At 35.2% G+C, this 16,108-nt stretch overlaps 1 protein-coding gene across 7 annotated transcripts in view; it reads right to left on the reverse strand.

The window, feature by feature from the left end:
* PDE1A (phosphodiesterase 1A) overlaps positions 1-16,108 on the reverse strand; it is a 351,645-nt gene that overhangs the window by 114,942 nt on the left and 220,595 nt on the right. For all 7 annotated transcript variants that reach the window (XM_082631382.1, XM_082631377.1, XM_082631380.1 and 4 more), the window contains one exon: positions 6,521-6,634. In XM_082631382.1, the coding sequence (XP_082487508.1) occupies positions 6,521-6,634 (114 nt within the window). The remainder of the gene's footprint in view (positions 1-6,520; positions 6,635-16,108) is intronic.

Here is a 16,108-nt window from a genome sequence, read left to right on the forward strand (position 1 = left end):
CCTGAATTCAGGGTAGGAAAACATGTTGAAAGACACTTCCATAGGGGATGGTAAGGTGGCTTTACAAGATGGGTTTAGACCTTAGAGGATGCAGAGAAATGCCTGGTAGGGGACCTCTATGGAAGGGGTTGAGTTGTGGGTTCTGAGAGGTCTTGTAGCAGTTATAGTGAGCCTAGCTGATGCTAGCTTCAGTTTGGGGAACTGGAGGAAGAGATTGAGCTCATGCTTGGGAGCAGTACCAGCCTGTGGATTGCTGGACTTGAGGAGGAAATAGGTGAACGGCAGAGGAACAAATCAGTAGTTTGAAGCAAGAGAGCTGGCTGCAGAGGAAAGTGACAGCCAGGACAAATTGGTTAAATAAGTAAACATTCACTGGGCATTCTTAAAAACTTTGGGCTGAGAAACATATTGAATTAGTATAGGAGCTCTGAATATTGAAATTGAAATAAAGCATTAAAAAGAAAAACCCTGAGACTCCTGGATTATAATCCCCAAATTCACATCTGTAATATGGCACCATATTTCTGAGCTCTAGGGCCCATATATCTAGCGCATTCCAGACCTTTTTTTTTTTTTTTTTTTTTTTTTTTTACCTTAAGTTCTTTTGTTAGAAGCCATGTCTTTGAGAATGGGCATAGGGAACTTTGCCAGGGAACTAAACTCTTTAACATTCAGCAAGTCCAACCATGTCTGGTTTGGAATCTTGACTCTACAGTTTTTATACCATGTTATACCCATGTTCTGGATATAATTTACTGAGGCTACTTAGTGTTTCCTCTTGTAATCTGTCAATGTGCTTGTGTTTCTCTCTCTAACTCCGAACATCCCTGTTTCTTGTTGGCTCGAAAATATCTGTGTCATGAATGAATATTCCTTAGTAAATTCCAGTACTTGATGTGTCATGAGTGAATATTCCTTAGTAAATTCCAGTACTTGATGATTTCAAGGGACTTACACTTCAAGGTGCCCTGGATTACACTCAGTTGCTAGCAGACTAACTTCTTAAAGTACTGATTGACATCCATGCATTCTTGAAGTACTGATTGACATGCATGCATTCTCACTCAAGACAACCTCTCAAAATTAAGGACCTTTAGACGTAGTAAGACATAGGAGTCAACTGAAGATTTTTTTTTTTTAATCAAGATGTGTATATTATTAAGGTTTGTTTCCATCAGTTTGCACTTTGTTTTCACTTCCTGGTAACTTGAGCCCACCTGACTTCATTTTTTCAGGATCAAAAATTTCTCTCAATAAATTATTTGATATTTTTCTATAAATTATATATCTTTATTGTGTTATGTACCCAGAAGTATCTGCATTTTATTAGTACAACAAAAATTGGTTATTATTTAACTTTTACTCTGTCAGATATGGTGCTACATTTAATCCTCAAAATAACACTGTGAGGTTAGCATGTCATTATTGTTAATTTACAGATGATAAAGCTAGAAACTAAGCGTTGTCATTATTGTTAATTTACAGATGATAAAGCTAGAAAGTATAGAAGTTGAGTCACTTGCTTAAAGAAAGAGAATACTGAGGGGAGCATCCAGACTTCGAACACCTCACTCTTTCTGAATCCAGAGTCTGTGATCAAACTGTGGTAATCATAAGACTTATATTTGTTCACATTAAGAAAATAAAGTTATAAATTGTGTTGTAGGGTGGTATTAGTAAGCATAATATCCATCACTGAAAGTATACCTCCCAGTCAGCTGCCTACCCTCATGAATAGCAATTCATGAGGCCAAGGATGTTACTTTTCCTGGCAGCATCCAAATCCAAATAAGGATGATCAAAAAGAATTTTTTTTTAAAGTCACATGTTTCTGGATTGTAACTGTGCAGCTTTGAAAAACAATAGCCTCTAGGGACACATCTGAAAGCAGAACTCATAAAATGTTGGCATTTGCATTTGAAAGTGTTTTCTCAAAAAAACAATAGTTATATTCATTAGGGAATTGTGCTATCATCCCTCAAAGAAGGTCAGAATTCAAATTCTATCAGAAATTCTTTTCTATTTTTCTTACTCATATCATATTTCAAGAGACATTTTGTGTTTTGATTTGTTTTCTTAATTGAAATCCTGCTAAGGCTTAGTGGGAAAAGGTATATGTGTGTGTGTGTGTGTGTGTGTGTGTGTGTGTGTGTGTGTATGGGGGGTATTTAAACCAATTCATAATTTCTGTTTTATTCTGCTTTATTATGTTTTAATCTTTTTTTTGTAATCCAGCTCCCCCCCTAAACAAATGCCTCTCTTGAATACTTACTGAAACATTTTTTCTAGAAAGAGAATTTTCCATGAAAAAGTCTCAAAAGTCAGCAGTTTTTTAATTTAAAGTTTAAAAGAAACTAAATGCTTATTCATCCCTCCTCATTCTAAATTATCTCTGTTTTACTAATATTTCTAAGGCAAATGCAATTTTAATAATTATATATACATCTCAACAAAAATATCCTCAGTTTACTTCTGTGTTTTACTAAGTCTATAGGAAATCAAACCACATCAAGTAATTTTGCTTTAAAATTTCTTAAGCTGATATTTTAATCATAAAATCACAGTCTTAGAAGATATGTACAAGGTAATCTTAGGTCTAACCAGTGGCATGATGACAATATTTAATCACAGGCTCTCCAGAATAAAAACAAATCCTGATTTGAAGCATTTGCCAATTTCCATGGTATAAATACTCTCCCTATAGCCAATTTCAAGCTAACGGTATGACATCACTGAAGGAAGAGCTGGGAAAAGATGTAACCATAATCCATACACCACTGGGTCCCACAAACCTGACATTATGTGAGCTTTCATCAAAACCTCCAGTAAGTCTCTGAAATCACCTTTTGGTCAGAAGTGGCTAAAGGGATGCAGATGAGAATTGTGCTTAAAAGCCAGGCTCTAGAGTCAGGCTGCCAAGACCCTAACTCCATTCTTTAAGTTACCCTCTGTGTTACCTTGCATAAGCCATCTAACTTTCCTGTGACTCTCTTTGCTCATATGTAAAATGGTAATAATAAAGTTTCTGTCTCATTAGAATTGCTGTGATGGTTAAATAAAATAGTGCATTAAAATGCCTAGGAGAGTTCTTGGCACATAGCTATAAAAATAGACTATTAGTAATAAATGTTAGGGATTGTTTTTTCGAGAATTCACAATTCCACTCATCAGAATGTTTTACACATTGTCATCTAAATCTTTCAGAGGTCATTGAAACCCATCCTGTTTGATAGCAATACTCTGAGAGGAGCCAGTTATAGAGGGAAGAGCACTAAGTAAGAAGTCATACTTTAATAAAGAAGATGTGGCACAGATATACAATGGAATATTACTCAGCCATAAAAAGAAACTAAATTGAGTTATTTGTAGTGAGGTGGATGGACCTAGAGACTGTCATACAGAGTGAAGTAAGTCAGAAAAAGAAAGACAAATACTGTATGCTAACACATATATATGGAATCTAAAAAAAAAAAAAAAGGTTCTGAAGAACCTAGGGGCAGGACAGGAATAAAGATGCAGACGTAGAGAATGGACTTGAGGACACAGGGAGTGGGAAGGGTAAGCTGGGACGAAGTGAGAGAGTGGCATGGACATATATACACTACCAAATGTAAAATAGACAGCTAGTGGGAAGCAGCCGCATAGCACAGGGAGATCAGCTCAGTGCTTTGTGACCACCTAGAGGGGTCGGGTAGGGAGGGTGGGAGGGAGACACAAGAGGGAGGGGATATGGGGATATATGTATATGTATAGTTGATTCACTTTGTTATACAGCGGAAACTAACACATCATTGTAAAGCAATTATACTCAAATAAAGATGTTAAAAAAAAAAAAAGTCATACCTTAGTTACTAGTCACAGTTTTGCCAAAGTCTAGGTTTGTGACCTTTGCCAAACCAGTTTACTTCAAGAGCTTTGGCTCTCTCATTAGTAAAATATGGAAAGTAATGACCACCCTGCCAACTGCACAGGATTGTGGTGAGATTAACATGAGATAATGAAGCTAAGAGCTCTCGGAAGATGGTACAAATGTGGGGTATTATCATTAATCCAATTTAAAATTCATGATGCCATGGAGGCATTAAAATAAAAGAGTGAAAAATTTTGTGCCATTTGAGTAAAAATTGGGAATGATGTGTTGTTAACAGCTGGGATATTTTGCTGTAAAGAGGAAAAAACCCCACATTGTATCATGAAGCAATTAAGCATTTTTTTCTTCCCACAAAAGAGCAAATTTCAAAAGAAAAGGAACTATACTTTGAAATGTAACATATGTTTAAGTGAATTAGGGATCTTGGGGAACTACGTTAAAAACATCTATGAAATCATGATTTTCTGGAAAAGGAAATACAACAGAGAAATCAATAGATGAAGCATATAATAGTCTATCAAATGAAAGATGAGACACTTAGGCAAAATGGATAGTTTGCATTATGTCATTACAAGATGTATAGTGTAAATCTCCAAATAATTATTAAAGGTAAAAGTTCTTCAGTTTTATAAATAAGTATAAAAAATGAAATGTCCAGGACAGGCTGAAGAAATCTTAAATAAATTAAGTTCAGTCAACTTGTGAACAAGAAACAGCACACACAAAAATGAAGGCAAGGAAATTATAGGAAAAATACCTGATTTTTAAAAAATTTACACTTTGAATCTCTGTTCACATAGAAGAATCATATACATTTATATATATTCAGTGAAAGTTAACCAAAAAATCATTCTAAAAGTATACCTATGATTTTTTTTCTTAAGTTATGACTTCACACTGTGTTTTAACAGAGGAGTTCTGTTCTGGGGACAAAGAATCACCTGTGCAGCATGGTCCTCACCACACACTTTTCTATCAGTTGCCAGTAAAAATTCTTATTGTCTAAAATTTAAATGTCAGTCCATGATATAGGAAGATCAAGTTTCCTTTTTGAGGGGAAAAAATCAGAATGAAAGTTATGAATAGTATGTTACCTTCTATGAAAGGCAGAGGGAAAATATGAAATAAAAATTTATAATAAATCACTGAAAATATACATAAGAAATTTATGACTTGGGGAACTTGAGTAGACTGGGAGACAGGTGGAGACAAGACTTTCATAACGTACCTTTTCACATTGTTTTGATTTTTGAGTCATGAATTTTTTACCTATTAAATAAATTATTGTATGTGTGTGTGTGTGTAAGTCCAGTACACATTGATATATAAAAACCTGTCTCACATCTGACTTAACGTCTCTCACCTGCCCATGTTCAGGCCTGACACAGGCAGGGACACCTGTGGAAGAGAAGGGGCATGATGAATGTCTTCACTCTCCATGTCCCGCCCCCTGTCCCACCCACTTTGCTGCTTCTCCTTGCTCAGCAATGTGGAGGGGAGGCAGGGGTCAAAGCGTCTTACAAGACTGGTGTGTTTGTTGTCATCTGTGTGACAAATACCCAAATGTTGGTTATTTTTTTCTGTGGGGAGCTTTTGTGCGTCACTCAGAGACAGCTTACTACACCAAGAGGGTACTTTGTTCTCTGATATTTGGGCTGAATTTTTACAATTCCTACCCTGGCTTCTATATCAACAATCACTCCATGAAGGCTGTTTTCCACCCTCTGAAGTCGGTATCATTTGGTCAATACCTTTAAAAGACCTCTCTACTCCACCTGCCTCATGACTGAAAAAACTCAGTACCTCTTCTGTGCTAAAGTCTGGAAGTGCATGTCTTTCCCTCCACAGGGTCCCTCTTTACAGTCCTCCCTTTAGGCCAAGTTTTCTTAAGCTCCATGCTATTGACATTTGGGGCTAGATAATTCTTTGTTGTGGGGGATTTTCCTGTGCATTTTAGGATGTTTAGTGGTATCCTTGGCCTCTACCCGTTATGTAACAGTAGCACGGCCCCATCAACAAAACAAGAATGTCTCCAGAAATTGCCCAATGACCCCTGGAAGGCAAATGGCCTGGTGGAGAGCCACAGCACTAGGCTAACAACACTCTTCAAATGAATTGCCATTTCCTAATCTCCTTACCATTCTGCTAATTCTCAGGCTGGGTGATGGGGTTTAGGTGATAATCAAATACACATTGGAGACTGCCCCTTAGCAAGCCCTGCATAGAGGGTCTGATAGATAAATATCATAAGAATATGTGGGCATGTGACACCCATTTTTTCAGAAGGAACTCTGCAATCTTGAGATAATAGGAAAATTCTTACATCAGTGAAAATCAGTGTAAGCCTACAGTGTCTCTGACATTTAAAAATCTGGGCCTAAGGACAGTGAGAGTAGGGGTAAAGGAGACTTTAATTTGTTTATTTTTTGACTTTATTATTGACTATTTTTTAGTATTCAAGCATTTGGATTAAAATTTGTATTTTTTAAAGAAAGAATCATAATTCTTCCATAGCTACATGAAGAAGAACATTTTAAGTTTTAATAAGATTTTGATTTTGGTTTCATGGCTAAGATATGAAAGAAGGGTCAAGAAAAAGGGAAAAAAAGAGAGGCAAAAAGTAAAAAGTGAGAGGAGATTAAAACTTACCTTGTTTCATCGATATAAACTGCTTCCAGCACAGATGCTGCATATTCAATATTCTTCTTTAAGTCTACGATGTTAACATCACCTTTTTCCAGCTGCTTCACTAAGCATCTTAGTCTATTTCCAAAAGTTGGCCAAAAAGAAAGAAAAATAAAAAGAGATTTATCATAACTGTATGGAAAATAGTCCAATATTAAATATACAAATTGGGTTAAACTTTCAGTATATCTTTCCAGGTCATTAAATAGAAATATTTTTAGGTATATTTGGGGTATAATTAAGATCAGTCTTTATCACTTAAATGACTCAGAAATTATATTCACCTCTCAATAATATTAAGGCTATAGGTTGCTAGTTTAGGTACCATATTTCAAACATAGTTTTTCTGAAAATTCAAAACAATATAGGTATTTTCATAAAAGTATTTCTAACAGAATTTATTTTATGGCTATTTTGCTTCTTCAGAGTTGGCACTAAGAGAATATTTAAAGTCTACTCTTTTGACTACCATTGTAGCAATTATTCACTGTATATAGCAGTAAAAACAAAAATAAAAGGCAAAAGATAAGAAAAATATATATGTATGCATGCTTAGTATTTTTACTGCAATGGTTTTTCACTTGAAGGAAAACTGTAAAATATTTTCTCTTGTTTTTGCCCATGGGATGATGTATCCCAATTGTTTGAGAAATTTTAGAATATGCCTGGACTTCTGACTCACAGAAACTGTGATGTAATTAATACTATTGTTTTAAGTCACTAAATTTTGGGATAATTTTTTATGCAGCAGTAGATATCTCATGGAGTGAGATAATACAAATTACCTCAATAAGTTTCTAACACTTTAAAAAACTTCTATGCATTATTATAAATCCAGTGTTTCTGAAGATACTGCCCTTTACCAGGCAGAAAAAGAAAACATATTCTTTAGTCAGTACACACTATAAATAAACATTGTGAAGACAATTTACCCATTTTCCTAAATCAGCAAACAGAATTTAATTCCATTCCTAAGAAAATGTATTTCAGAGAGAATGGAGTGTATATACTTTTAGGCACTGTCTTAAAGATAGTGTAACAGATTTTCTGAAAATTTACTTTGGGTGATTTCCAATATCAAGGTTTAGGGTATAAAGGCAAGTTAAAAATTTCAGCAAGGGTATTTGACATTTCTCCATCCATAAGAAATACTTTATTTCTCCACAGAAAAAAGCCACACCTAGCTTAAAACTTCTTATTCAGGAAGCTACAAAGAATTACTTTTTGTACCATATACTTTTGTATGATAAAATATTAGCAGACAACAACATTGCCAAATAAATTCCATGTATCAATAAACGAGTCTTATTTGTACAGAGTCAGCAAAGTAAAACAAAACAAAAATAATAACTAAAACAGGTTACTTAGAAAGAAAATATTAAGCCTGGCTTTGAGGCTTGTGTAAAACACCGAATGTGATGATAAAGGAGCAACACATAGAATTTTGAGGGATTACTGTAATGCTTATGACCCAAGCACATTATACTTAGTGAAATTATGTTTTATGTGGGCAGCAAAAGAAAAAGTGCCATACTTTGCAATGGCTTAAAAATATTCCAGTCATGTATCCTTCTTGTGAAAAGTGTTTGGTAGAGCTTGGTTGTACGGCTTTGCTGTATTTGGTTGTATGATGTGGTCTTAAAAACCATGTGACCTTCAGATGGTTGCCTTCCATTCTTTCTGACTAACTGAACTCTTTTATTATTTAAGTTAGCAATTTTCACTACTAAAAAACTACATTTTCCAGGTTGTCTCAAAGCTACGTATGGTCAAATGACTGCATTCTGGTTAAGGAGAATAAGAAGGTCATTGAGTAAGACTTTCAGAACAATTATTTTGAAGAGGGCTAACTCAGCTAGAAGGGATTCTCTTTTACCCTTGCCTGTTCCTTACTGCCTGGAATGCAGTGGAACTGTATGAAGGTCCAGGAGCTATATAGGATCATAAAGTGATCTGACTAAAGGAAGCTACCCACTAAGAATGGCAGAGAAGGAAGAGGGAATAGGTCTGGGTCCCATGCTGTGAATCCACCTGAATGAAATCACCTACATCTGGACTTACTTCATGAGAGAACAACAACAAAAAAAAGTTATGTTCAAGCCACTATTATTTTGAGATTTCTTTTTTCTTTTTAAATTTTGAATTTTATTTAATTTATTTTTTTATACAGAAGGTTCTTATTAGTCATCAATTTTATACACGTCAGTGTATACATGTCAATCCCAATCTCCCAATTTATCACACCACCACACCCACCTCCCTGCCGCTTTCCCCTCTTAGTGCCCATACGTTTGTTCTCTACATCTGTGTCTCAACTTCTGCCCTGCAAACCGGTTCATCTGTACCATTTTTCTAGGTTCCACATACATACGTTAATATACAATATTTATTTTTCTCTTTCTGACTTCCTTCCTTCCTCTGCAATTTTTTGGAAGAGTTTGAGAAGGATGGGTGTTAGCTCTTCTCTAAACGTTTGATAGAATTCACCTGTGAAGCCATCTGGTCCTGGACTTTCGTTTGTTGGAAGATTTTTAATCACAGTTTCAATTTCATTACTTGTGATTGGTCTGTTCATATTTTCTATTTCTTCCTGGTTCAGTCTTGGAAGGTTATACCTTTCTAAGAATTTGTCCATTTCTTCCAGGTTGTCCATTTTATTGGCATAGAGTTGCTTGTAGTAGTCTCTTAGGATGCTTTGCATTTCTGCAGTGTCTGTTGTAACTTCTCCTTTTTCATTTCTAATTGTATTGATTTGAGTCCTCTTCCTCTTTTTCTTGATAAGTCTGGCTAATGGTTTATCAATTTTGTTACCTTCTCAAAGAACCAGCTTTTAGTTTTATTGATCTTTGCTATTGTTTTCTTTGTTTCTATTTCATTTCTTTCTTTTTTAAAAAATTTTTATTTATTTATTTATTTATTTATCGCTGTGTTCGGTCTTCGTTTCTGTGCCAGGGCTTTCTCTAGTTGCTGCGAGCGGGGGCCACTCTTCATCGCGGGGCGTGGGCCTCTCACTGTCACGGCCTCTCTTGTTGTGGAGCACAGGTTCCAGACCCACAGGCTCAGTAGTTGTGGCTCACGGGCCTAGTTGCTCCACGGCATGTGGGATCTTCCCAGACCAGGGCTCGAACCTGTGTCCCCTGCATTGGCAGGCAGATTCTCAACCACTGGGCCATCAGGGAAGCCCTATTTCATTTATTTCTGCTTTGATCTTTATGATTTCTTTCCTTCTGCTAACTTTGGGTTTTGTTTCTTCTTTTTTCTCTAGTTCCTTTAGGTGTAAGGTTAGATTGTTTATTTGAGATTTTTCTTGCTTCTTGAGATAGGCTTGTATGGCTATAAACCTCCCTCTTAGAACTGCTTTTGCTGCATCCCATAGGTTTTGGATCATTGTATTTTCATTATCATTTGTCTCTAGGTATTTTTGATTTCCTCTTTGATTTCTTCAGTGATCTCTTGGTTATTTAGTAACATATTGTTTAGCCTCCATGTGTTTGTGTTTTTTATGTTTTTTTCCCCTGTATTTCATTTCTAATCTCATAGCATTGTGTTCAAAAAAGCTGCTTGATATGATTTCAATTTTCTTAAATTTACTGAGGTTTGATTTGTGACCCAAGATGTTGTCTATCCTGGAGAATGTTCTGTGCACACTTGAGAAGAAAGTGTAATCTGCTGTTTTTGGATGGAATGTCCTATAAATATCAATTAAATCTATCTGGTCTATTGTGTCATTTAAAGCTTCTGTTTCCTTATTAATTTTCTGTCTGGATGATCTGTCCATTGGCGTAAGTGAGGTTTTAAAGTCCCCCACTACTATTGTGTTACTGTCGATTTTCTCTTTTATAGCTGTTAGCAGTTGCCTTATGTATTGAGGTGCTCCTATGTTGGGTGCATATATATTTATAATTGTTATATCATCTTCTTGTGTTGATCCCTTGATCATTATGTAGTGTCCTTCCTTGTCTCTTGTAACATTCTTTATTTTAAAGTCAATTTTATCTGATATGAGTATTGCTACTCCAGCTTTCTTTTGATTTCCAATTTGCATGGAATATCTTTTTCCATCCCCTCATTTTCAGTCTGTATGTGTTCCTAGGTCTGAAGTGGGTCTCTTGTAGACAGCAAATATATGGGTCTTGTTTTTGTATCCATTCAGCAAGGCTGTGTCTTTTGGTTGGAGCATTTAATCCATTTATTTTTAAGGTAATTATTGATATATATGTTCCTATGACCATTTTCTTAATTTTGGGGGGGTTTGGTTTTTTAGGTCGTTTTCTTCTCTTGTGTTTACCACTTAGAGAAGTTCCTTTAGCATTTGTTGTAGAGCTGGTTTGGTGGTGCTGAATTCTCTTAGCTTTTGTTTGCCTGTAAAGCTTTTATTTCTCCATCGAATCTGAATGAGATCCTTGCTGGGTAGAGTAATCTTGGTTGTAGGGTCTTCCCTTTCATCACGTTGAGTATATCATGCCACTCCCTTCTGGCTTGTAGAGTTTCTGCTGAGAAATCAGCTGTTAACCTTATGGGAGTTCCCTTGTATGTTATTTGTCATTTTTCCCTTGCTGTTTTCAGTAATATTTCTTTGTCTTTAAGTTTTACCGATTTGATTACTATGTTTCTCAGTGTGTTTCTCCTTGGGTTTATCCTGTATGGGACTTTTTGTGCTTCCTGGACTTGGGTGGCTATTTCCTTTCCCATGTTAGGGAAGTTTTCGACTATAATCTCTTCAAATATTTTCTCACGTCCTTTCTCTCTCTCTTCTCTTTCTGGGACCCTTATAATGCGAATGTTGTTGAGTTTAATGTTGTCCCAGAGGTCTCTTAGGCTGTCTTCATTTCTTTTCATTCCTTTTTCTTTAGTCTGTTCCGCAGCAGTGAATTCCACCATTTTGTCTTCCAGGTCATTTATCCATTCTTCTGCCTCAGTTATTCTGCTACTGATTCCTTCTAGTGTAGTTTTCATTTCAGTTATTGTATTGTTCGTCTCTGTTTGTTTGTTCTTTAATTCTTCTAGGTCTTCGTTAAACATTTCTTGCATCTTCTCAGTCTTTGCCTCCATTCTTTTTCCAAGGTCCTGGATCACCTTCACTATCATTATTCTGAATTCTTTTTCTGGAACGCTGCCTATCTCCACTTCATTTAGTTGTTTTTCTGGGGTTTTATCTTGTTCCTTCATCTGGTACATAGCCCTCTGCCTTTTCATCTTGTCTATCTTTCTGTGAATGTTGTTTTTGTTCCACAGGCTGCAGGATTGTAGTTTTTCTTTTTTTTAAAAAAAATTTTATTTATTTATTTATTTATTTTATGGCTGTGTTGACTCTTCGTTTCTGTATGAGGGCTTTCTCTAGTTGCAGCAAGCAGGGCTCACTCCTCCTCGTGGCACGCGGGCCTCTCACTATCATGGCCTCTCTTGTTGCGGAGCACAGGCTCCAGATGCGCAGGCTCAGTAATTGTGGCTCACAGGCCTGGTTGCTCCGTGGCATGTGGGATCTTCCCAGACCAGGGTTCGAACCCGTGTCTCCTGCATTGGCAGGCCAACTCTCAACCACTGTGCCACCAGGGAAGCCCCCTGTAGTTTTTCTTGCTTCTGCTGTCTGCCCTTTGGTGGATGAGGCTATCTAAGAGGCTTGTGCAAATTTTCTGATGGGAGGGACTGGTCTTGAGATTTCTTTAAATGCAGCTGAACCCAATCCTAACTGATAAATCAAATGAATAAGAAATGAATCAAATTATGGTCTTTTCTGGGTATATGCCCAGTAGTGGGATTGCTGGGTCATATGGTAGTTCTATTCTTAGTTTTTTAAGGAACTTCCATACTATTTTCCATAATACATGCACCCTAATGTTCCTAGCAGCACTATTTACAATAGCCAGAACAAGGAAGCAACTTAATGTCCATCGACAGAGAAATGGATAAAGAAATGTGGTACATATATACAATGGAATATTACTCAGCCATAAAAAGGAATGAAATCAGATCATTTGTAGAGACGTGGATGGGCCTGGAGTCTGTCATACAGAGTGAAGTAAATCAGAAAGAGAAAAACAAATATTGTATATTAACGCATATATATGGAACCTAGAAAAATGGTACAGATGGTCCTATTTGCAAAGCAGAAATAGAGACACAGACATAGAGAACAAATGTATAGAAACCAAGGGGGAAAGAGGGGTGGGTGGGAGGAATTAGGAGATTGGGATTGACACATATACACTATTAATACTATGTATAAAATAGATAACTAATGAGAACATACTCTGTAGCACAGGGAAGTCTACTTAATACACTGTGGTGACCTGAATGGGAAGGGGGTCCAAAAGGGAGGGGATATATGTATATGCATGGCTGATTCATTTTGCTGTACAGTAGAAACTAACACAACATTGTAAAGCAAGTATACACCAATAAAAATTAATTTAAAAAAATGAATCAAAATAAGGAACTCAAGAATAGAGAAATTATCATATAAAATGAGAGAGGACACCCCTGGTAAACTATACTCAGGTTCACTTCCTAACTCATGACAGCCTGCAGTTGTTCCCAGGGAGTCATCCATCAGCAGATCACACATGATGAAACCTGGGACATCAAAAGGCTCTAATACTTACACAGCGAACATGCTTTTTCACAGAGATATCTTGATGTAGTTTAAAACCAACAAACATTATAAATTGTTATATGTTAATAGGGGTAATAACCTGTAATCTGACACAACAAATAGCTTTGAAAAATCTTAATAGGGGTATAAACCTAGAATCTAACACAAGAAATAGCTTTGAAAAAAATACTCCAAAAACGTTTAACCTCCTAACTAGAAAAACTAATTAGATATGGTTATAATTCTGTAAAACCATAGCCACCTATACACAGACACACACGCAGACACACACACACTCTCATACATACACCTCTAAACTCACTATGTCAATACCAAAACGCCAGAAATATATTTTGGAGGGTTATTAGGACTTCCTTTATCTCCTTTGCCTGTATGCACAAAATTTCCTTTAGTGAGTACACATTTCTATTTACATAAAAAGAAAAACCTTTGTATTATAAAAAGATTATTTATAATTGGAACAGCATGTTAAGGAAACAGTTTATATATTTGTTATTTCAATTGTGAATTTGCTTTTGTAATCAATTTATGCATACAGTAATCCCCAACAATCTTATTTAGGCTTTAGTTTCCCCTTGTAGATAATACAAGGCCAAACATTATCATGAATCATTTTCAAATGATCATACATTCTAAACTGGTAGGTTCCAAAGCATTAAGCCTTTACTGAATATATCTGTACAAATTTTTAATTTTTTTAAGAAGATATAGACTATTTATCTAATTCCTAAACTATCCTATGAGCAAATTCTCAGAACTGAAGAAGAAATCACAAAGTCATGTGATAAAATAAATAAGTTCCTTAAATTTAGTAAAAACCCTTTTAAATAATGATTTGGTCTCTTTCATCAGAGTAAGCAAGCCGAGTGAAAAACAGTACAGTAATACCAGGACTAGGTATATTCTACTGGTTCCCAAAGCTTAAGATAAGTATATGTACTTTATGTTCTAACTTGAGCACTTTCTGGCCCAGCAATTCAGCAATCTGTGGATAGAGACTCCACTGGCTACCCTGCACGGTAGCAAACAAGAGCTCTTCTATCAAACAGCAAAGACCAGCTGTTTGTAAGCAGATAATATTGCCAAGAAGGTATTAAAACCCAAGTCTGTTAACTAAATAATTATTTAGCATTTATTACTGCAACTGGGGCTGTGTAAGAAAAATTGTTATATGAATACATATAAGAATGCATATATATGGATACACACACGTAATGCACCACAGTACCTGTCTTCAAGATATCTGCAATCTCTGGGAATGGCATGACTTATGCAAATAATGTTGTCAAATGTTGGAATACATACATTTCCCATTACTTCTTTTCCCTAATTTCCAAGCAAACTGATTTAGTCACTGTGCCTCAAACACTCTCACATCATCCTAGATTCAAGTTCTTATTTCTTACTGAAATCCCTTTCTCCCATATCCCATCTTTAACTGTCTGAATCATGTTTAATTACCAGGCATATCTGGGATGCTATCTATATCATAGGTACTTAGAAGATTTTTATCCACTGTGATCTCTTGACTTAGAAACTAAACCACAGTTCATTTATCCCTCACTTATGAAATTGATATTTCTCTGGCTTTCACTATAATTTTAATATTTTGTGCATGATGTTTCCCCAACTGATTTTTCAGCCAATAAAAAAATTGCAAGGCCCGCAAAGAAGGAACATTGATCCATAATGAGGATAAAAATCAGTCAGTCAAAATTGACCCAAAAACTACAAAGATGATCGAATAAGTAAGCAAGGATGTTAAAAGTTACAATTAAAACAATAACATACTACTCAATACTCTGTAATGGCCTGTATGGGAAAAGAACCTAGAAAAAGAGTATATATATATATATATATATATATATATATATATATATATATATATATATATATATATATATATATGTATAACTGATTCACTTTGTTGTATACCTGAAACTAACAAAACATTGTAAATCAACTATATTCCAATAAAAGTTAAAAAAATAACATAAACAACATTATGCCAATAAATTCAACAACTCAGACAAAATAAATAATTTCCTTAAAAGACGCAAGCTACTAAATTTCAAAAAGAAATTAATAAACTGATTTTGTAGCTAAAAACTTTCACACAAAGAAAACTTCAGGCCCAAACAACTTCATTGGTGAATTCCTACGAACATTTAATGGAGTAATAATACCTATTCCCTACAAACTTTTCCAGAAAAAGAATCCCAACTCATTCTAGGAGTACAAAATTACCCTTATAACAAAATCAGATGAAAACATTAAAAGAAGAAAAAGAAGCAGCAGCAGTAACGTATTAATGAATATGCCTCATGAACACAAATGTAATCATTTCTTAACATTTTAAGAAATCAAGTCCACCAGTACATAAAAGAATACTGCATCATAAAAGAGATTTATCCCAGGAATGAAAAGTTGTTATAAAATTGAAAAATTAATCAATGTAATTCACTCTATTAAGAGACTACGAAAAGCCATATGATCATCTTAATAAATACTCAAACAGTATTAGACAAAATCCAACATCAATTGCTGATTGAAACTCTTAGCATTTTAGGAATAGAGGGGAGCCTACAAAAATCTACAGCTAATGTCATAAATAATGTTAAATGACTGAATGCTTTCCTTCAAACATCAGGAACAAGGCTCTAGTCTCACCACAGATATTCATAATTTCACTGGATCTTTCAGCCAAAGCTATAAGGCAAGAATAATAGCTATCCAGACTGGAAAGAAAGAAATAAAACTGTCTTTGTTCACAGACAACATGATTGTCTAAGTAGAAAATCTGATGAAATATAACAAGAAGTTACTAGAAGTAATAAAAAGTAATAAATGATTTTAACAAGTTTACAACATAAAAATATACAAAAATAATATCATTCTCTATAATAATAATGAACAATCTGAAATTAAAATGAAAAGCA

This window comes from Mesoplodon mirus (assembly GCF_964341445.2).
Source record: "Mesoplodon mirus genome assembly, chromosome: 8".
Taxonomy (NCBI): Eukaryota; Metazoa; Chordata; class Mammalia; order Artiodactyla; family Ziphiidae; genus Mesoplodon; species Mesoplodon mirus.